This window comes from Mercenaria mercenaria, chromosome 8, assembly GCF_021730395.1.
Source record: "Mercenaria mercenaria strain notata chromosome 8, MADL_Memer_1, whole genome shotgun sequence".
NCBI classification, from domain to species: Eukaryota; Metazoa; Mollusca; class Bivalvia; order Venerida; family Veneridae; genus Mercenaria; species Mercenaria mercenaria.
In genome coordinates, this window is record NC_069368.1 from 13,325,261 (window position 1) to 13,347,755 (window position 22,495).

The following is a 22,495-nucleotide window of genomic DNA, read 5'->3' on the forward strand; positions in this document are numbered from 1 at the left end:
TACTTTAAACAATTTTTTACAGTTTTAGATGTTCACTCTGCGTAGACCCATTTTTCCCCAACATATCCATACTTTTTCTTCGAGAAAACGAAAAAAAAAAGGGTGTTGAATACCCTTTGTATGCGTGAAAGCAAGTCAATGAATCAGGGACCCCCATTTCTCTGCATTTTAAAAGCGGGGCCCCAGAAAAAGCACTCACTTCAAGTAAAACAACCGAAATCTGCAATACTGCATGAAAAAATTACTTTTATGTAAAATTCATTTCACAACTGAATGCCATTTGGGGCCCCGATTTCGGCAAATGTGCGAAAAAAAAAAAAAGGAAAAACGAGGATCTATTATCGAACTTCTTTGCTACTTCAGGAACACTTATTGTACGAATAAATGTATTAATAATCGTTTTGCCCAAAGATTTCCCCCCTTTACCCAATAATTTGTAAATAGTCACTTTTTTGTGTGTACACAGGGAAAACCGCGCTAAAAAATTTTTTTTAAAAATGTTTTTAAAATTAAAATTTAATTTAAAAAACATTTTTTTAAAAAAAATCTTGTACAAAAAATTTTTTTTCGGTATTATAAAAAAAATACTATATGGGCAGCGTATGTGACACGGTATTGTCAAACCCCGAAACAGAAAAGTCCCCACGCGGCATTTCGCAACGGGTTTTTGGGGCATTTTTGTCCTGGGGTTTTTACAAATTCAATTTTTCACGCATGTTTTTTCTGTAGATATTATATACGATTGCGAAAAACTATCTCGACAGTAAAAGACATTTTATTTGAGCGCGACATCTTAGTTCAATCGCACAACATCCAACATGAGAGCAATGACATTTTAACGCCGCCCCCGACATGTTAATTCGAACGCACGAAATCACGTCTCGATCACTTTTAACCTATATCTACGAAAAAAGTATGATAATGCGTTAAGAAAGGCCTTGCCCGAGAGATCCAACCCAATATTTGATAGAAAAAATGGCAAATGATTTATAGCAAGAAGGTAAACGCACCGACTTGAAAGCCCCGTGCCTTTTTTCCAAATGGACTTAATCTGTCCATGAAGTATTTGTGTACCAGTGAATGTGGAAAACGAATGATTTCCGCAAAGTGATAAGGGGTTTTAAATTTTGTGTTTGAAATTTTAGTAAAGTCATAAGGCGATTCCCCCAAGCGAAAATCGTGTTGTCCTCTTTGCATATTTCAAAACAGCAGGGGGCCTTATATTTTACAAAATTTTAGTTTCTTGGGAAATTTCCTCCTAGTATCACATTATCAATTACTTTCCAAAGTCCTTAGTCATCTAAAAACCCCCCCACAAATCAATTTTGTTTCTTAAAAATTTCTTTTTTTATATATTTTAGATTCCTGTATCTTTTATTAATAACAATATTTCATTATTCCCCTTCATTCCTTTCCCCACCTTTCCCCCTCCCCACACACGCCTCAAATGCAGACATTTCCCTCCCCCTATCACCCAAGGGGAAATTTAAAAATCTCCCCGTCACAAAAACTTCCCCATTTCAAAATAAATTTTACCTTTTTCTTGGGACCTTTTATCAAAACAGCCAATATAAAGGGAAGGTGGCAAGGTCCTGTCTTTCAATATGTACAAGGAAGTAAAATTTAGATAATTAACATGTTAAGAGCTGTCTTTAGAAAATATACATGTAATGAAGTTAATTCCCTTGGGCTTAAAGCTAAACCCCAAATTTTTTTTATTGAAGATCAACTATTTAAAAATTTATTTAAATACAGTCTTAGTTTTCTGGCATTTTCGACATAAAAAATTCATATTACGATATTTCGTTACAATTCTTTCAAAAATTTTTAAAGTCAAAAATGCAACTTTAGTGGAGATGATTTTGCGGGAAAACGTTTGCAAAAAGGGGGATGCAACATTTAATTCATTCTTTGGGTTTAAAATGTACTTGCGACATTTAAAGCTAGGCGAAAGTAAATTTTGCAAAGTAATTACGTTTTTTTGGGCCCTATTTTAAAGCGGATACGTCTTCCTCAGTGAAAAATCAAAAAGTTTGGGACCGTGTTTGTGGAAAATACTTTTTTATTCTATAAAATTGACGTAAAAACATATGTTCTGATACCTGAAAAAAAAAATATGGGCATTATATGACCCTTTACATTCGTTAATAGCACATTCAACACGCCCCCATTTATTTCCATACTAAACAAAGAAGACTGAAAATGTTTTTTATTATTCAAAAAAACATCGATGAGTCAGAATCATTTGCCAACGTACCCCTAACGGGCATGTTTAAAGAAAATACTGGGGCATGCAAAAATTTTTGAGAAAACTTTAAAAAAGAGACGAAATTTTAATAATTTCAAACTCAAAAGTATAATATTCAAATTTCTCGCCATGTGTGGCTGGTTTTTTTTAGTGAAGCGCCCTTTTACCCGGTTTTTCATGATGTGAGATAAAAATGATGATGTGATGATGAAAAATAAAAATAATAAGAGATAATAAAATAATAACTTGGTCATGCTAAAACCAATTAAATACAATTTCCCCGCGAAACGTGTAGGACATAGTCGATTGTAAAATAAGGTTTCCCCTTCCATTCATAAACAACAATTTAAGGTTATCCTCCCAAAAAAAAGTCCTGTGTTTAAGTACGTATTTAAAATAATTTCATATAAATAAACAAATTGCCCGATGCATTAAAAATTCGCTTGCCCGAACTTAAAATTTCCCAAAAAATGCGCTATCTGCCTCGATAGGTATCCTGAATTTAAAAGTACGACAGTGACGTAAAAATAATGCGGGGCATGACGGCGACAAAAACGCATTATAAGCCCGGGGGGTGATTTTAGGGTATTGCAAAAAGCTCAATATAACATAGCATGTTGCACAAACATTGATACAATTTTTTTTTTTTTTGTTATTATAAAAAGGATTCACAACATTTCCGGAAAACTTAAATACCCCATGTTCGCAATTAAATTTAGAAAAGATTAAGAAAACTTTAAAGCGCTAAAATTTCTATTCGGATTTTTTCATTTCTTGTGCGGGGTTAGATTATCCAAGCCTAAAAAAATCCCGAGTCAAATAAAATCAAAGATTAGATCTGGATAATAAATTAATATCGTATTTCATATTAAACGAAGAAAATTACTTTTTTAAGTAAATCGAGAAATTATGTATTGTTTAAACAGAAAAAAAAATTTGTCAAGATTTCGTTTTTTATGATATTACAATTAAAATTTCACAATTTTTTTTCAAAAAAAACAAAGGGGTAAAAAAAATACTTTTTTTCCACTGAAAATCAATCAGAATTTTTCCCAGTAAGGTGAAACAACCCCATGTCAAGTTTGTGCTGGATTTAAATGTCCAACACAAAAATTAAAATCTTCTCTGTTTGTCAGTATTTTATTTCATGTCACAAAAAAAACAAACTTCCTTTAAAATTTTTGAGAAATAAATTTAAATTTCCATGGCAAAATCTTGCCATGCAAACACCAGGTAAAAATTTTTCCATGCGAATTTTCCATGGGAAAATTTCCCTGCAAAATTTCCAGGGAAATTGCCTGGCAGAATTTTATGGGAAAAATTTCCTGGCCTTTTTTTCCATGGCAAAAAAGAAAATGAGTTATCGAATTTTAAACAACATATTTCTACCCAAAACATTCTTTGGAAAAAAGTTTAAAACACTTTTTTTAAAAAAATGAAAAAAAAAATTTCCCGGCAAATTTTTCCATGGCAAAATCATGAATTTTTTTTGCCATGGGAAAAGACAGATTTTCCATGGCAAAACCCCTTTTGCCATGGCAAAAGTAATTTTCTGTACTGATTAACAAAAAAAATAGTAAGATATCATTAAAAATTTCTTTTTAAAATGGGGGTTTTAAAGAAAAAATTTGGGAAAATTTATTTTTTGTAAAACGGTAAATATGGGCTGAAATTTTCAAATACCGGCGGGCAAAAAAAAAAACCCGGGGGCTATTTATGTTAAAGGGCTAAAAAAAATCATGAAGAAACATTTACCCCACTTAATATTAAATTTTTTTTTATTTTGCATGAACCCTTTGGACCCAAAGGGCGCTGACGGAAATTAATTTCTACCGCTCACTGCCCTTTTGGTATGTGAATCGAATCCGTAAATATTTTTTGTTGTTTTTAGCAAAAACGTTTTTTTTTTTTTTTTTTTAATAAAAACTGTTGGTAGTATTTTAGTAGCGAGTTAAAATACTTTGAACCAACTATCCGGGATATTTTCTTTCATAATTGTAAATTATTCTTTTATTGTATGTCTGTGATTCATTATAAAACGTGTTTTTGTCCTTCTATAGAAAAATGCCGATGATGTAGATTTCGTGTAAGCTTACAGTCACGGAGTACTATTTATTAATTGTAGAATTGACTACACTATATGGGCATGTAGCAATACTAGGCAACACGTGCGCAAGGTATAATTATTACAGGCTGACGTACTGATTTGTATAAAAACATATGCGCACGTATTTACATATAAATAAGACTAGTTATAAACAAGGGAATACCGGGTGCTTTTATTATCAGTAACTATAAAATGTACCTGTATCGAAGTATTAAATTTTAACTACCAAATTTCCAAAGTTGAGGAAAATCATGTATTACTTGATGTGTGTGTTAAAATATCTATTGTTATTTCAAACATAATGTTTTAAAAAACACATCTGCTAACGATATCCCATTTTCAGGAATTTTATTTAAGCAGTGTATTTCTTCTGTCTATGAAAATATTTTTCCATGTTAACTGCTGACAATGTTTAGCAGAAAAAAAAACGCATTTCAAAGGTATTCACAGTGGTCCTCACTCTCTTCATCATACAGGATAAGAAATAAGATTTTCACACATTTTCAATCCTAATATACAACAATCTTATCTGTACCCAAATTGAGACTAGTAGCCCCTTTTATAATTATCCAAAAATACTTCCTTTAATACTTTTGTAAGCAAAAGTCAAAACATTACAGTTTAGTTGATATTATATCTAATATTGAGTGCAAAACCAGGCGGGTCTACAAATAATCTAGTTAGGATTTCAGTGTTTACATATTGTTAATGAATCGCAGTTATTAGAGACTTTGTAAAATTAGTCAATTTTAACAGTCTTAAATAAAAGATAAGTCTACGGTTTATAGTAATTTCCTTATTGAATGAAACAATACAGATTATTCAAAATAATGCTAAGTGTTGTTTTCTCGCTGCACAGATATTTAAAACTCTTGTTTCACAGTTCTCGTGTAACAGTTCGCATGCTGAACAGGACGTAGTTTATTGTTTAATGGAATAATACCCTTGAGAAGAAAATTGATATGCTATAACAGTGGTGGGATATACGTATTTTTATAACTACGTATTGAAAACATAATAGAAATGAAGAAATTTGACATCTTCAATTGAAAATGACATGATAAAAAGGAACCAGGAAAGTAAGGGATCGGCTCATCGGATCGCTTGAATGGCATGAGCTTTGCCCAAGTTCATTGCCTGAATTCATTTGCCACAAACATTTTTTAAAAACTTTTAAGGTTTCTTAACATGAAAAAGCTGTCTAGAAAATAAATGATACTCATATGAATTTATGGCAATGTACCAGTAGGATCTAGTCAAACGTAACGAGATAAGTTAATGCCTCTTCAATGGGAAGTAGTTAATACTAAAAATAAAAATAATATTCATTAATTACTATTGTTGTTATTATGTATAGTACTTTTGATCCAGTCAGCAGTACACTTGATAATTAGAGCCATATATGCATCTAGAAATAGTGCTTTCAAGTTTAATCTTAAGTTTTATTTAATAGCATGTTTACAACGAAATATCACATCGCATGAGAGCTTTGATAAATTTACATGCATAATGTGTTGGCTATTTCGCCATTATTTTCGCACAAACTGAACTCGTACAAAACAAGTATTGCAATTGTTAGTCCTGGTGGTATAAAATAAAGGGGCGTGACGACCTACCATCTGGCGTCATGCATCCGCGTTTATCGTATTGATCTACATTTCATGCTGAAAGAGATATTAGAATGGAAGAAATTGATAGCAAACCCGTGTTTGAACACTATTTATACACTCGGGTTGTCATTGTGTCGTTTGATAAACAAAATACGAATTAAGCAAGTAAAACTGATACCTCCAGCAAACCAGAAAACGATAATACACTACGTTTCAATTAAATTGCTAGAAAACAAAAAGAAAAAACAAATTTTGAGGTTAAGTTATGAAACGGAAATAGTTTAATTCTCAAAACAGAAATACATTTCTTAACATGAAAAGAAATTTTAATTCACGAAATTCAATATAAAAATACTGAAAAACATATTATTAATCAGCTACACTAATAATATATTTAAATGCGAAAATGGTATTCTCAAACACATGTCAATTTTATGTTTGTTTCAAACTTTTATTTCTGTATAATAAAATAACCAAATATTTGCATTTTGGTATTTATATTCAAACATAATGTTTACATTAAATGATTTATTTTTGTCACAAAATAAGTGCTCTTGTCCTTCACTTATGATAAGAAATACAGTTCATACAATTTGCATTACTTATGTTAGAGAAGTAGAGATATACTATAACGTGTTAGAGAACTAAATATTGATTTTTCGTTTTTTGTTTTTCCGTGGCAGAGAACACACTCACTAGAGAATTGTAACTACAATTTGTATCCTTGCTATCCTTGGCTCACAATTGAATATCTCAATTGAACCTTTAATTCATGTTCACTTCTGTATATCTCTTTGCCTTTTGGTCCTCTATCCTATGATTTTTAGCCGATCCCATTTAATCTCACGAGCGCATCCCATGTTTTTCTAGGCTGCGATGTTGAAATAATTTGATAATCTAAATAGATCTGAAGAGCTTTCATTATTTCATATGAAGGTAAATGCAAAACACTCAGTTGATGATTTGTGATGAGATAAAATTTGATTTTGATGGAAAGATTTTTTACCTGTTAATTCAATTATTGAGCTACATGTATTGATATTATATCACTTAATATATACACAGTTATATGTCGTATCTTATACGATTCGTAAAATTCTGTTCATAAAACATGACCTCCGAAATTAAACAATTAGCTGGACATGCACATCATATTATCAAACAGTTCAAATATATGAAATGGCTGATACTTTACATGATGAACTATTTGTTTCAGTAGAACCTCTCATGTATTAACGTGAGAAATGTGGTGTACAAAGAAGTCAATTCACGTAATGTTAATGCACGATTTTAATTTTTGCAAATGCTTTTCGAGGGACGGACATATTTATCTTTGCGCAGACGGAAATCTGGAATATGTGTCGTTTTTTAAAATAATTACCTCTTTTTATAGCATATAAACAAATCCACGAATGGATTGAACGCGTGTTATCTATGCGATTGTTTGTTTGTATATTTGTTTTCTTTGAACAACATTAGTGTTTTCGGGAAATATCAGTCTTCATCAAATGTCTCTCGAAATTCATAAAAAATGAAAGCTTTTTACTACTATAGTACTCGTCCTAACAATGTATTCATATTTAAAATAACCCGAATGATTAGCCGTCATTCCTGAAATTGTGTTGCTGATGATCAAGATTTTTAATGATGTTTTAAAGAACGAGAAAAAATTATCTTTTTGATAGTCTTCTCGATTTCTCTGTTTAGTCTCTGTTACAAACATTGCCAGGGTTTCCTGCAGACGTAAATATACCAAATTTAAAACAATTTTACATTGTCCCGACAACGTGATACACCAATAGAATAATAGAAGGCGTTTGAAAAAAAAAAAAAAAAAAAAAAAAAAAAAAAAAAAAAAAAATATATATATATATATATATATATATATGCAGTTAGAAGATGTCCTGCAGAAAAAAAATATATATAGTGAATATATCTTGTATCAATTATATTTGTGTAAATTATTAGTTATACCTCTCAGAAATTATGTGTATCATAGTTGGTAGTAATATGATATACCCGAATTATCAGCTAAAATAACACAAATACCAACTATTAAAGAAGATATCGTTGTTTATACGAAAAAGGCAACGATACAAGTCAAATAATTTGTTTGTTTGTTTGTTTGTTTGTTTTAGGTTTAACGCCGTTTTCCAACTGTATTTCAGTCATGTAACGGCGGACAGTTAAACTAACCAGTATTCCTGGATTATGTACCAGTACAAACCTGTTTTCCTCAAGTAACAGCCAACTTCCCCACATGAATCAGAGGTGGAGGACTAATGATTTTAGACACAATGAAGTCAAATTATTTACCTCTATATGTCTTCCAATACAATATAGGCATATTTTGTTTTCTAAACCAATTCTATTTGCAAAATGTTTCAAAAGATATGTTCACTGTCATCAAGATGAATGATTTCTACGGATAAATTCAAATACTGGTTAGTTTAACTGTCCGCCGTTACATGACTGAAATACAGTTGGAAAACGGCGTTAAACCTAAAACAAACAAACAAACAAACAAATTATTTGACTTGTATCATTGCCTTTTTCGTATAAACAACGATATCTTCTTTAATAGTTGGTATTTGTGTTATTTTAGCTGATAATTCGGGTATATCATATTACTACCAACTATGATACACATAATTTCTGAGAGGTATAACTAATAATTTACACAAATATAATTGATACAAGATATATTCACTATATATATTTTTTTTCTGCAGGACTTCTTCTAACTGCAGCATTAATATATGTATATATATATATATATATATATATATATATATATATATATATATTTTATTTTTTTTTTTTTTTTTTTTTTTTTTTTTTCAAACGCCTTCTATTATTCTATTGGTGTATCACGTTGTCGGGACAATGTACATTTTTTTAAATTTGGTATATTTACGTCTGCAGGAGCCCCTGGCAATGTTTGTAACAGAGACTAAATAGAGAAATCGAGAAGACTATCAAAAAGATAATTTTTTTCTCGTTCTTTAAAACATCATTAAAAAATCTTGATCATCAGCAACACAATTTCAGGAATGACGGCTAAACATTCGGGTTATTTTAAGTATGAATACATTGTTAGGACGAGTACTATAGTAGTAAAAAGCTTTCATTTTTTATGAATTTCGAGAGACATTTGATAAAGACTGATATTTCCCGAAAACACTAATGTTGTTCAAAGAAAACAAATATACAAACAAACAATCGCATAGATAACACGCGTTCAATCCATTCGTGGATTTGTTTATATGCTATAAAAAGAGGTAATTATTTAAGAAACGACACATATTCCAGATTTCCGTCTGCGCAAAGATAATATATGTCCGTCCCTCGAAAAGCATTTGCAAAAATTAAAATCGTGCATTAACATTACGTGAATTGACTTCTTTGTACACCACATTTCTCACGTTAATACATGAGAGGTTCTACTGAAACAAATAGTTCATCATGTAAAGTATCAGCCATTTCATATATTTGAACTGTTTGATAATATGATGTGCATGTCCAGCTAATTGTTTAATTTCGGAGGTCATGTTTTATGAACAGAATTTTACGAATCGTATAAGATACGACATATAACTGTGTATATATTAAGTGATATAATATCAATACATGTAGCTCAATAATTGAATTAACAGGTAAAAAATCTTTCCATCAAAATCAAATTTTATCTCATCACAAATCATCAACTGAATGTTTTGCATTTACCTTCATATGAATAAATGAAAGCTCTTCAGATCTATTTAGATTATCAAATTATTTCAACATCGCAGCCTAGAAAAACATGGGATGCGCTCGTGAGATTAAATGGGATCGGCTAAAAATCATAGGATAGTGGACCAAAAGGCAAAGAGATATACAGAAGTGAACATGAATTTAAGGTTCAATTGAGATATTCAATTGTGAGCCAAGGATAGCAAGGATACAAATTGTAGTTACAATTCTCTAGTGAGTGTGTTCTCTGCCACGGAAAAACAAAAAACGAAAAATCAATATTTAGTTCTCTAACACGTTATAGTATATCTCTACTTCTCTAACATAAGTAATGCAAATTGTATGAACTGTATTTCTTATCATAAGTGAAGGACAAGAGCACTTATTTTGTGACAAAAATAAATCATTTAATGTAAACATTATGTTTGAATATAAATACCAAAATGCAAATATTTGGTTATTTTATTATACAGAAATAAAAGTTTGAAACAAACATAAAATTGACATGTGTTTGAGAATACCATTTTCGCATTTTAAATATATTATTAGTGTAGCTTATTAATAATATGTTTTTCAGTATTTTTCATATTGAATTTTGTGAATTAAAATTTCTTTTCATGTTACGAAGTTTATTTCTATTTAGAGAATTTAACTATTTCCGTTTCATAACTTAACCTCAAAATTTGTTTTTTCTTTTTGTTTTCTAGCAATTTAATTGAAACGTAGTGTATTATCGTTTTCTGGTTTGCTGGAGGTATCAGTTTTACTTGCTTAATTCGTATTTTGTTTATCAAACGACACAATGACAACCCGAGTGTATAAATAGTGTTCAAACACGGGTTTGCTATCAATTTCTTCCATTCTAATATCTCCTTCAGCATGAAATGTAGATCAAATACGATAGAACGCGGATGCATGACGCCAGATGGTAGGTCGTCACGCCCCTTTATTTATACCAACCAGGACTAACAATTGCAATACTTGTTTTGTACGAGTTCAGTTTGTGCGAAAATAATGGCGAAATAGCCAACACATTATGCATGTAAATTTATCAAAGCTCTCATGCGATGTGATATTTCGTTGTAAACATGCTATTAAATAAAACTTAAGATTAAACTTGAAAGCACTATTTCTAGATGCATATATGGCTCTAATTATCAAGTGTACTGCTGACTGGATCAAAAGTACTATACATAATAACAACAATAGTAATTAATGAATATTATTTTTATTTTTAGTATTAACTACTTCCCATTGAAGAGGCATTACTTATCTCGTTACGTTTGGGCTAGATCCTACTGGGGACATTGCCATAAATTCATATGAGTATCATTTTTTTTCTAGACAGCTTTTCATGTTAAGGAACCTTAAAAGTTTTTAAAAAATGTTTGTGGCAAATGAATTCAGGCAATGAACTTGGGCAAAGCTCATGCCATTCAAGCGATCCGATGAGCCGATCCCTTACTTTCCTGGTTCCTTTTTATCATGTCATTTTCAATTGAAGATGTCAAATTTCTTCATTTCTATTATGTTTTCAATACGTAGTTATAAAAATACGTATATCCCACCACTGTTATAGCATATCAATTTTCTTCTCAAGGGTATTATTCCATTAAACAATAAACTACGTCCTGTTCAGCATGCGAACTGTTACACGAGAACTGTGAAACAAGAGTTTTAAATATCTGTGCAGCGAGAAAACAACACTTAGCATTATTTTGAATAATCTGTATTGTTTCATTCAATAAGGAAATTACTATAAACCGTAGACTTATCTTTTATTTAAGACTGTTAAAATTGACTAATTTTACAAAGTCTCTAATAACTGCGATTCATTAACAATATGTAAACACTGAAATCCTAACTAGATTATTTGTAGACCTGCCTGGTTTTGCACTCAATATTAGATATAATATCAACTAAACTGTAATGTTTTGACTTTTGCTTACAAAATTATTAAAGGAAGTATTTTTGGATAATTATAAAAGGGGCTACTAGTCTCAATTTGGGTACAGATAAGATTGTTGTATATTAGGATTGAAAATGTGTGAAAATCTTATTTCTTATCCTGTATGATGAAGAGAGTGAGGACCACTGTGAATACCTTTGAAATGCGTTTTTTTTTCTGCTAAACATTGTCAGCAGTTAACATGGAAAAATATTTTCATAGACAGAAGAAATACACTGCTTAAATAAAATTCCTGAAAATGGGATATCGTTAGCAGATGTGTTTTTTAAAACATTATGTTTGAAATAACAATAGATATTTTAACACACACATCAAGTAATACATGATTTTCCTCAACTTTGGAAATTTGGTAGTTAAAATTTAATACTTCGATACAGGTACATTTTATAGTTACTGATAATAAAAGCACCCGGTATTCCCTTGTTTATAACTAGTCTTATTTATATGTAAATACGTGCGCATATGTTTTTATACAAATCAGTACGTCAGCCTGTAATAATTATACCTTGCGCACGTGTTGCCTAGTATTGCTACATGCCCATATAGTGTAGTCAATTCTACAATTAATAAATAGTACTCCGTGACTGTAAGCTTACACGAAATCTACATCATCGGCATTTTTCTATAGAAGGACAAAAACACGTTTTATAATGAATCACAGACATACAATAAAAGAATAATTTACAATTATGAAAGAAAATATCCCGGATAGTTGGTTCAAAGTATTTTAACTCGCTACTAAAATACTACCAACAGTGTTTATTACAAAAAAAAAAAAAAAATACGTTATGTTGCTAATAACAACAAAAAATGATTTACGGGATTCGATCTCACATACCAAAGGCAGTGAGCGGTAGAAATGTGAATTTACCGTCGAGCGTACCGTTGGCGTCCAAACGGTTCATGCAAAATAAACAAATATGAACTATTAAGTAGTGGTAAATGTTTCTTTCATGAGTATTTTTTAGACCATTTAACATTAGAGCAACGAAAATAAATCTTATTATTTTAATTATTTCCTTTAAAAGTGAGAGCGTACACTTTTAGCTTTAATATAATGTCGAGGAGTAGTTAGCTCTTGTGTAAAAAAATCGAAAGTAACCATCAAACTTTTAGTTTCGCCTTTAAATAACACTAGCAAAATAACAAAAAAACTCCTTTGTGTGTCTTTGTTGATTGGTTCCCTAAAGGTTGCTTACAATTGAGAAAAAAGTTGAAATTGAACATGACCTTGATCGCGTGTCAAACTGCCTTTTTCTTAAAACGCTAACTTTTGTTAGTATATTTTCCCAGTAAAAAAAAAATCAGCGTGATAAAAAGGTTCCAGTCTCAAAGAAAAGAGGGCATGTAGTATGTAAATCGCGTGTGAAAGCAATTAATTGTGGTTTTTGGTAATTTAATCGTAAGAATCCTGCACATATCTTACTTTTAATGTAAGTATTGATATTTTTAAGTCATAGTTTTAATTTATATGACCTTTGTTTTAACTTTTAAAGGTTTAACTGTACAAGGTTCATGTTATAATTATCAAGTGAGGAAGGGGCTGTGGGCGGTGGGAGCAGGCATTTGTCGTATATTATTACTAATCGTATTTTGACATTATTTAAATAATACTTTAATATTTATTTTGACGAAATTAAAGGTATATAACGTATACGGGATGTTTTTCAAAAGTGTTTTATCCGACACGAAATAATGTCATAAAATATATTATTTTAATGTGTAAAAGGTATTGCTCCCAATATTCCTTAAGTGCGAGAAAACATCCCACATATGTTCAACAGTTAGCAAAACCCCATGGTAGAAAAAAAAAACACACCATCGAAAAGATCAACTTTGAAATCATACTAAGAATTCATTTTAAGATATGTAATAGGAAATAGGCAATGGGCAATTATTTCCCTATGAGACCCAAATCGTCATAACATCAAATAAAACTTCTGGATTTACAAACTAAATCCAGAGACATGTGTACAGATATTAGACAGAAAGGCAAAATCGTTGATTATCATGTTATCTCAGCAAATGTGGGTTATCACGATAAAATATATGCTTAATTGATACAGCAATGAATCAACAAACATTGTACCGAAAAGTAAATAGTATTTGTTTGTATTCATCAATCAAAAAAAAATCCTAAAACAAACGATCAAATAATTTGCTAACATATGTTGTTGTTCTGTTCCAGTGACAAATCAGACTTTTTACAAATTGTATTATCTATCAAAGGTTTATCTTACTATAGAAACCATATTTTATCTGCCATTTAGACAAAAATAATTTTAATTTCATTTTAACTACCATCACAATAAGAACAATTAAATCCTGACGTAAATTGCATGCATGATTGTGAAAATTCGAGTGTGTTAACGTGAGGCTAAGTGTTTAACACGCAAACATGCCAACTAGCACCAATTTAGCGGACATATGTTACAAAATGGCATTGACAAGACACAATGACAAAACATCATAACAAAAACTTGGTCATTAAGATATTAACTACAAATAAACAAATTATTATTAGAGCAAGAACAGAGTTAAGTCCAAGTAAACGAAGATATACACGAACTTATGACCACTAAAACCGTAGCATTGTTACATATTTACAATTACAAATATATTATCTTATGTGTTTGTCTCTGATTATTATCCTTAAATAGTTGAAGGAAATTACTTTACCCCAATGTTACAGTGTGTACGCAAATGTGTCCGCCTAAGACATAAATCTGTATGATACTCCTAAGTGTGACTTTAATCTTTGTCCGTGATCTTTGTTTAATTTTTAATTGTTTGAATCAATTCATCAAAAATGAAATTCACAGAGATATTCTATTTTCAAATTTGCACACATTTCAGGAACATGCTTCTTTTAGGCAGGCAAATGTATTCTAAATGCTTTCGAGAACTAAATTGGAGTTATGTTTACCCGATTGCGTTATATGTGTAGCTGTAAAGGGCTAAAGATTTCACATCGATATGTTTTTCAACTAATGTAGATGTCCTCAAAAATATATCTTATAATTTTATAGCATCATTTTCAAAATATTCACTATATTTATAAATGATGCTGTTTATCAGTTGAAAAAAGACACACACTGCATGAATTTTGGTCTTTTATACAAGATTAAATATTATTCACATAACATGTAAATTTTGAATGTATTTAGACCAAAGTGAATATAATGTAAATGAAATTTTGAAATTAAATTTCAATTTAGTTTACGTTTATTTTTCAATGAAATTCCCAAATTTCCTTTGCATTTAAGATACTCTGAAATATTATGAATATTCTGATTTAATTTCTGTTTTAGGACAATAAATCTGATGATTTATTTGACTTTATTTGACTTTCGTCAATCTTTATGCAAGTATATTTTGAATGCTACTGATCGAATTTCACAAAATATCTATATAAACAGAAATATAATTTCCTTAAATTTCATACAATCCCAAAGTTATAGATATTTCAGAAAGATAAATCTGACGATTTATTTGAATTTTTTGGAGCTTCATACAAGTATATTGTGAATGACGTGGACCAAATAGAAAAAAAAACTGTCCGTATAAAAAGAAATCGAATTGAAAAAAATCCGAAATTTAATGAAAAAAAAAAATGGAAATAAATAAATATTTATGATGATTTATATGAATAGAGAGAGCCTTGACACAAGTAAAGTTGAAGGGTGCCCGCTCGTGATGGAATAATGCACTGAATGGCACCTGGGGTCTTCCTCCAACATCAAAGCTGGAAAGTCGCCATATGACCTAAAATTGTGTCAGTACACCCAACCATAAAAAAAAGAAAAAAGAAACTGACTGAACTAAATAAATATTTAGCACGGGTTTTGATATTTTTTATATCTCTTGATAATTACCTTTCAAAAAATCTGAATGATATTTAATGTTATAGTTAATACTTTTTTCTTAAAATTTTAACATTATATTACATTTTTAAAATATTGCTATAAGTGATATTCATGAAATGGGTAACGGAGCGAAATATATATGTAGGTCTCATATCGGTGGCTAGTCCCACAACGGTGGCCGATTTCCCCAACGATGGCCGAATTGAAAACATAACGAAGGCCGATTTTTAAATTCCACAACGGTGGCCGATTTCCCCAACGATGGCCGAATTGAAAACATAACGAAGGCCGATTTTTAAATTCCACAACGATGGCTGATTCCACAACGACGGCCGATTTATATTGTTAGTCACAACGGTGGCCAGTCTATAATCGTAAAGACGTTACCCTCATTGTTAGCGTACATTAGCGTAACCTATTTAACCGTTTTGGCGTTACAAGGATTACTTGGGGTGTTTGGGTTACAGTTTTCATACATCATGTCGTTCCGATAGTGGAGAAAGAACGTATCGGTGAATCATTCATTCTAATTTAAAATTGATCTTAATTAAAATCAAATTAGTTATCAGACAGTGAAATATATTGCAATGTCCGGATACAATTGTAACACGTATACATTATTTAGTTTTCAAACGTAACGGTAATTTTATTTTTTATCTTTTTTTTTTTTTTTTTTTTTTTTTTTTTGGCATTTTTGACACGTGTGACATTGCGACTAGATTAAAGTATACACATATATCAAACGCCAAAATCAAAGTCAAAATGGGACAAAAACGTACTATTCCAAAGGTTGAATTTATGTACTTTTTGTAGAAAAAAAAGCATTATAGAAAGTCTACAATAGTTAAAGAAAATACCGAACTTTTAACAAATCCGGTCGCGGAAAGAAATAAAATCTTACGTTGTTAGTTGGGTAGGTATTTTGCTTCCGGTTTGTTACAGGAAGCCTTGAACAGCAAATGACTGAAATGACGTAATATGTTTTGGACGTCACGTAACCGAGTCTTCTTATTTGGCAGAAAAAAATAATTTGATGAAGTTACCAAGACGTTAAATAATGCGCACTGGTAAATTCTGTTACATCTTACATGACGTTTTTCTGATGTTTTCTATTATTCTATGTCGAATTAAATTTATACTAATTATCTAACGTAAATGTGATCACATTTACTAGCAGGGCGATTGTTTTGCCTTTCTGATGATATAAGAATATAAACAACCATATTTCTAAAACGAATTTCATGAAACAGTCAATTGTAAGAAATTTACAAATTCCCGATGGTCCCCAACAACGTACGCAACGTCCAAATGTTTGCGAAATTGACGTCATTCGTAAGCAAACACACTGACGTCATGATATTTTGACGTCATAATTAGCCGCACGCTTTGATGTTCATTATCAAAGATGGAGGATCAATCTCCCGACACCTTTCGGCTCACAGTAAAAAAAAGAAAACCAGTGACAAAAGACCTAAACCCTGAATGGTTCTGGGCTGAATTTGATCTAATTACTACAGTAGCCCAAAAGAAATCCAGCAATCCCAAATGGGGACCAAAGAAACTGTCAGAGTTAACAGACTGTAATGAAAGGAAAATAAAACAAATCCTAGAGAAGTATTTTTATGATAAAGATGAAAATAAACTTTATCGAAAAAGCCAAGACAACACTGAAAGTCATAGGCAATGTGTTAGGAAACCGCAGTTGATAAGTTTGTTGCAGAAGAATCACGAAATAGACCACAGGAAACCTGACGCCGTATATGAAAGCTTGCGGAGGCATATATTTCCGATACAGAGGGAACACGTTAAGACAATTTTCAAGACGGAGGTATGTATCATGAAGTATACAATTCTGCCTTAATATCAGTAAAATGTCAGGAAAATTTGTGCTGAAAACAATGAACAAATAAAAACAATAGGTCACAAGGCTTGTATTTGTGAAAGTTTGTTTTGAAAACACCCACAGTTGCTTAAAATGATTTTTCAACATTTTCATAATTTTTCGTTGTTTTTTTTTTTTTTTAACTCCAACCAAAGTAGAATCTATGCATAAAGACCACCGAATAAGGTTTATTCTTTTTACTAATTTAATCAGAACTTATTTCATTCATTGTCATATTTGTAATAAAATATTATTACAATAAATCTGGTTTCACATTCACTTTTGTAAACTTTTATTCAAAGGAAAAAACACATAACTTAAAGAACATATTGTTGAATTTTGAAAAAAAACTGTTTCTAGAAATGTTTTTTCCTATTTTCATTATGAATAAACAGTTGTATTGTGAAAATAAAAATGACAAAAAAGTATGGGTCAAACTGAAATTAGTCTGTCCACCTACGGTTTTACATCATCACGTGGTTCTGTTGTTTCAAAATCATGGTTTTTATTGTTTAGACTATTAATCAGCCATGCAGTTTCGAAGAAAATAATGTAATTTTCGTATGCTTCTGAAGACACACTTTATGTTGAATGTTTGTGTTGTATGGAGCACTCTAAAAGGGTTCCGTACAATTCGGAATCAAAGAAAAAATTTCTCCGCCATTTTATCAGCAAATTGTTTTATATTTTTTCACAAGACAGTATCATCATTTTTACAAATTCTGAATTTAGAGAAACTGCTTTCTTATTATCAGTGTTTTGATTATTTGCTGCAATCTTTTTTGTATTGATCCAAATGTGCAGAACTACCTTAACTTGAGCATTTATATGCAATGTTCAACATACCTTGTCAGAATGTATATTGGCATTAAATACTGGGCGCTCTGGAGTTATGTTACTAAAGTTACAATACTATGAAATTTGATACATACTTATAATTATTATTGGGTAATCTCACCTGAATTACATAAAACTGATACTTTTGATAACTCGCATTTCTAATAACACGTATTATTGCTTATATGTAGCATAGTTTCTTTTACTTATAATAATTCAAAAACATCTGTTTAGAAATAAATACAGAAGAGAAAGGCGTAAAACAATATAAGCACAGAATGCCAGTCTTTACGTCATTTTATAATTCATATGCAAAAACTGTAAAGGGTACATTGAAGAATAAATGCCATTTTTTTCTGTTTCATGCATTTAAATAAAATATTCTTTGCAGATAAAATGCCACCAGTGTAACTGTGCTGCAGATTTACCAAAGACAACAAGATCCAGAAGACCTGTACCAGCGACATACCCAAACAGCAGATGGCAAATTGACTTGAAGAAGATGCCTGCCTGTAGAGGTTACAACTATGTTTTAAACATAGTAGATTGCTACTCGAGATTTGGGTTTGGCAAAGCTTTGAAGAGCAAGACATCAAAAGAAGTTGCCAAGGCCGTAATCAGCTTTATATACATGTACGGAGCTCCTCGAATAGTTCAGTCAGGTAAACACGCATTAAACATATTTATATAGAGAGCTTCAAAATGAAGAATTTTTGTGCCCCACTCCCACCCCCGTCCCCATGATTGGTGGGGGCATATAGATCTTGTCCATCGGACCGTGCGTCCGTCCGTCCTTCCAACTTATGTAGGAGTTATGGCCCCTGACTTTGTAAAAATTGTCAATGTAGTGTTGTGTCACGTTTAGCTCCAAAAGCATTTGACGTAGAATCACACAACTTTAAAGACCTAGAGTCACCAAAGGTTACAGGAATGTTGGTCAGCATGTGTAGTTGTGCACCTGGGGTTTCGCGTCCGGATTCATTAAGTCGTGTAGGAGCTATGACCCCTGACTTATTTTGTTTTTTAATTTTTTTCATTAAATAAAACCAGACTTCTTGTCCAGACTTACTCAGAAAACATTAGAGGACTGTTTTATAGCCTGTGAAATGTTCTTTTAAGGTATTTACTCAGCTAGGCTAGAGTTATGGCTAACTAAGTGAAAAATACACATACGGTTCTTAAAAGTTTGTTTTGCAAACATCTTAAAAAATATTTAAAATGAGTCATAAAACCATGTTGCAGTGTGTGGGGGGAAGGGGGTGGGGAGGCGCCTGTGTCATATGGACACACATCTAGTTTTTGAATATCTTTTAATTAAATATTTTTTTCTTAAATATTCAAGATGAGCATCTGTTTAGGATGACTTTATGGCAAAATAAAACTATTTGTGTCCATACAAACTCTACAGCTCTTTGCAATGAAAATGCTACTGTGGTAACGATAACATAAATTTTCATTTATATAAAAAGCATTTATCATCTCGGTTTCTCTGTTGGTTCGAAACATCACTCAGGTCGTTGAAACCTTTCGTTTGAGGAAGCTTGGGTGGTTGGTAATTCCACAAGACCATACGCCTAAAAGACAGATGACGTTTATGCCTGTATGTGACTTTAGATTTGTTATAACATGGTCTGATTCATATATAACAAGTCTAAAAGGTCTTTACGTTGCAATTATTACGTCATAGTATCAAACAAAAGTTATCTGACAACACACATTACTAATGTACAATCCGTTTTTTTTCTGCATGTTCTTTTTTACTTGTGAAATAACATCTGTATCTTTAGCAGAATATATTAGGTTTTATATCTGTTTTACAAACACAGTTTATAACATTGTTCATTTAATCGGCCTGTCTGACACAACTAGTTCGCAATGTATAAATCAAATGTATACTAGCAATTTTGTTTAGATAATGGTAGAGAGTTTAAAAACTCTGATCTGGCTGATGTTGTGATGGAGTTTGAAGCAATACAGATGCATGGAAGACCCTACCATCCACAGTCTCAAGGAAGAGTAGAACGGTTCAATAGAACAATGACTGATTACTTCAGGCATAAGATGGTCGATGAGAGGAACTGGGTTTCACAGTTACCCGAATTTTACTACAGTTACAATAACAGAATACACAGATCTACCAGGCCTTCAACACCGTACCAAAAGTTTTTTAAAAGGCCAAATTTTGCTACACCCGTAGATGATAAGGTAATTGTCTTTTGTTTAATGTTTACTCGAATGTTCTCAACAGTGATGAAAACATCATGTGGAATAACCCTGAAATTTAAGAAACATCATTAAATCAAATTGAAAACTTGGATTATTTTGTACATGCTTTTGAAGATATAACTAGATGTTGAAATTCATAACAGTACTCAATTCTTCTATTTTATTTCATCATCAAGGTTCCCTATGCATCTCTCACAGCAGAAGAGAAGGAATTCTTAAAAACGGCGCATTTAGACGTAGAAGGCGATACAGAGGATATTCATCATGATGACGTGGTCGATAATGTGTTTGTTGCAACTAAGGCTTTATCTGGTAACCTCAAAATTGAATATTTCATTGTTCTTTAAAGTCCAATTATTAATCTTTTTATGTATAAAAACAAAAGAAGAAAAATACAAAAGATTAGATTATCTTTTTAAATAAATTTATGAAGATAACCATTTATGAAATATGTTTAAAAAAAAAAAAAACATCAAAAGAATGTAGGGATAACGCATGTTTTTCGTGATGTTACACCTGCAGAAGGGTACTAACGGATCCCGAGGAAAAATAACATGCGCTAACTTTCACGTTGACGTCGTTTTTAATTGAATTATCCGTAATACGTTTACGCTCTGCTATAGGTGTTATAACAGCACGTGAGCGCGAGAATCTCTCTTTTAACACACATTTTCTCTCCTGTTAAAACAGGCCTCAAAAATACAAGATCAGCAGTTTTATGCTAGAAAATGTTTAATAAAGAAATGTGTGTTGTATTTAGTTTTATCACATGTTTGACGGCACGGCATTGTAATAAAGCCATTACATAACAACAATACGCTAGTGTAATAAAGCGTTGACGTCGACGTTATTTACAGTATCGGGCACGTTGGTCAATTTGACTTATTTATATAGTGGAAGGAAGCAGATTTTGTTTATGTTTCGGCAGGAAAAGCTAACATGTGATAAAAAGAATATTGTATTTGTAACTTTTCACATTGATAAACTTGTTAAATAAAATTGATAAAATGCTCGGCAGAGCCTCGCATTTTATCATTTTATTTAACTAGTTTAATTTATATTCGATATGAAGAAGACACGCATGTAATATCCGCTATGTAATCGCATGATGCGAGATAAAGTAACAAATTGGTACAAAACTTTAGATTCTTTTCTTATGTGTATTTAAAGCAATACATCGAAATGTAAAGTTCTGAATTACTGGGCAAAGATATTTACAATTTCAGTGCCCGCTGAGATGTGTATAAATTAAACATTTATTATCATCACTTCTGCCCATTAATAATGTCTACCAGAGGAGATTTGTTTCTCAAATGTTACCAGCTACTCTCATTTGCAGATATGGAAGAAGTATATGGAGAGGTGGCGGAGGCCGGTACTAACAGCGAAGAAGAAATTAGGTGTAAGTACACAGTTTACTTAAACGTTTTATCTTCAAACCCTAACTGAAGCGTAATGTTTTATGAAAATGTCTGACAATAATGAATTGTCAAATGAACATAATAAATCACCGATAACAAATTTTTTTTAAAAAAGAAAGAAAACTTAGATCTAGTACATGAAATTAAAGTCGGCACGCGTTTTCCTTGTGTGTCTGGTCTCGACAGTTTCCATTATGACCGGAGGATGCAGAAATCTCACCTAAATTGCATAGTTTCATTACCGGTATAACACTTTCTTGCTATACCACACAAGATACCATCTGCATGTAATTATGACGACGTGGAGTCCCCCGTAGTTTGAGAGAATAGTCTATAGTTGCTACCAAAGTCGAAATTAAAACAGTTTAAATGAAAAAATAATGCTTCTGTAATGTTTTAGTTTGGCATTTAAAACGTAATTTTTGCTTAATTTTTCAGACACAGTTTTTGTCGAGAGCGAAATTAGTATGCATCCGGTGACTGAACGGAACATAACTGGTATTTAAATCTATGTTACTGTCAAAGTTGAATACAAAACTACCTGTGTTAAAGAACTACATTCAATTCTGTAATACCAAAATGATGCAATGGCATTAT

General features: G+C 31.4%; 1 protein-coding gene across 1 annotated transcript in view; it reads left to right on the forward strand.

The window, feature by feature from the left end:
• Positions 1-22,495, forward strand: part of LOC123565776 (uncharacterized) — a 37,639-nt gene that overhangs the window by 11,491 nt on the left and 3,653 nt on the right. The window contains exons 4-8 of the mRNA XM_053550341.1: positions 18,643-18,913; positions 20,164-20,456; positions 20,654-20,789; positions 21,817-21,879; positions 22,337-22,396. Of these exons, the coding sequence (XP_053406316.1) occupies positions 18,643-18,913; positions 20,164-20,456; positions 20,654-20,789; positions 21,817-21,879; positions 22,337-22,396 (823 nt within the window). The remainder of the gene's footprint in view (positions 1-18,642; positions 18,914-20,163; positions 20,457-20,653; positions 20,790-21,816; positions 21,880-22,336; positions 22,397-22,495) is intronic.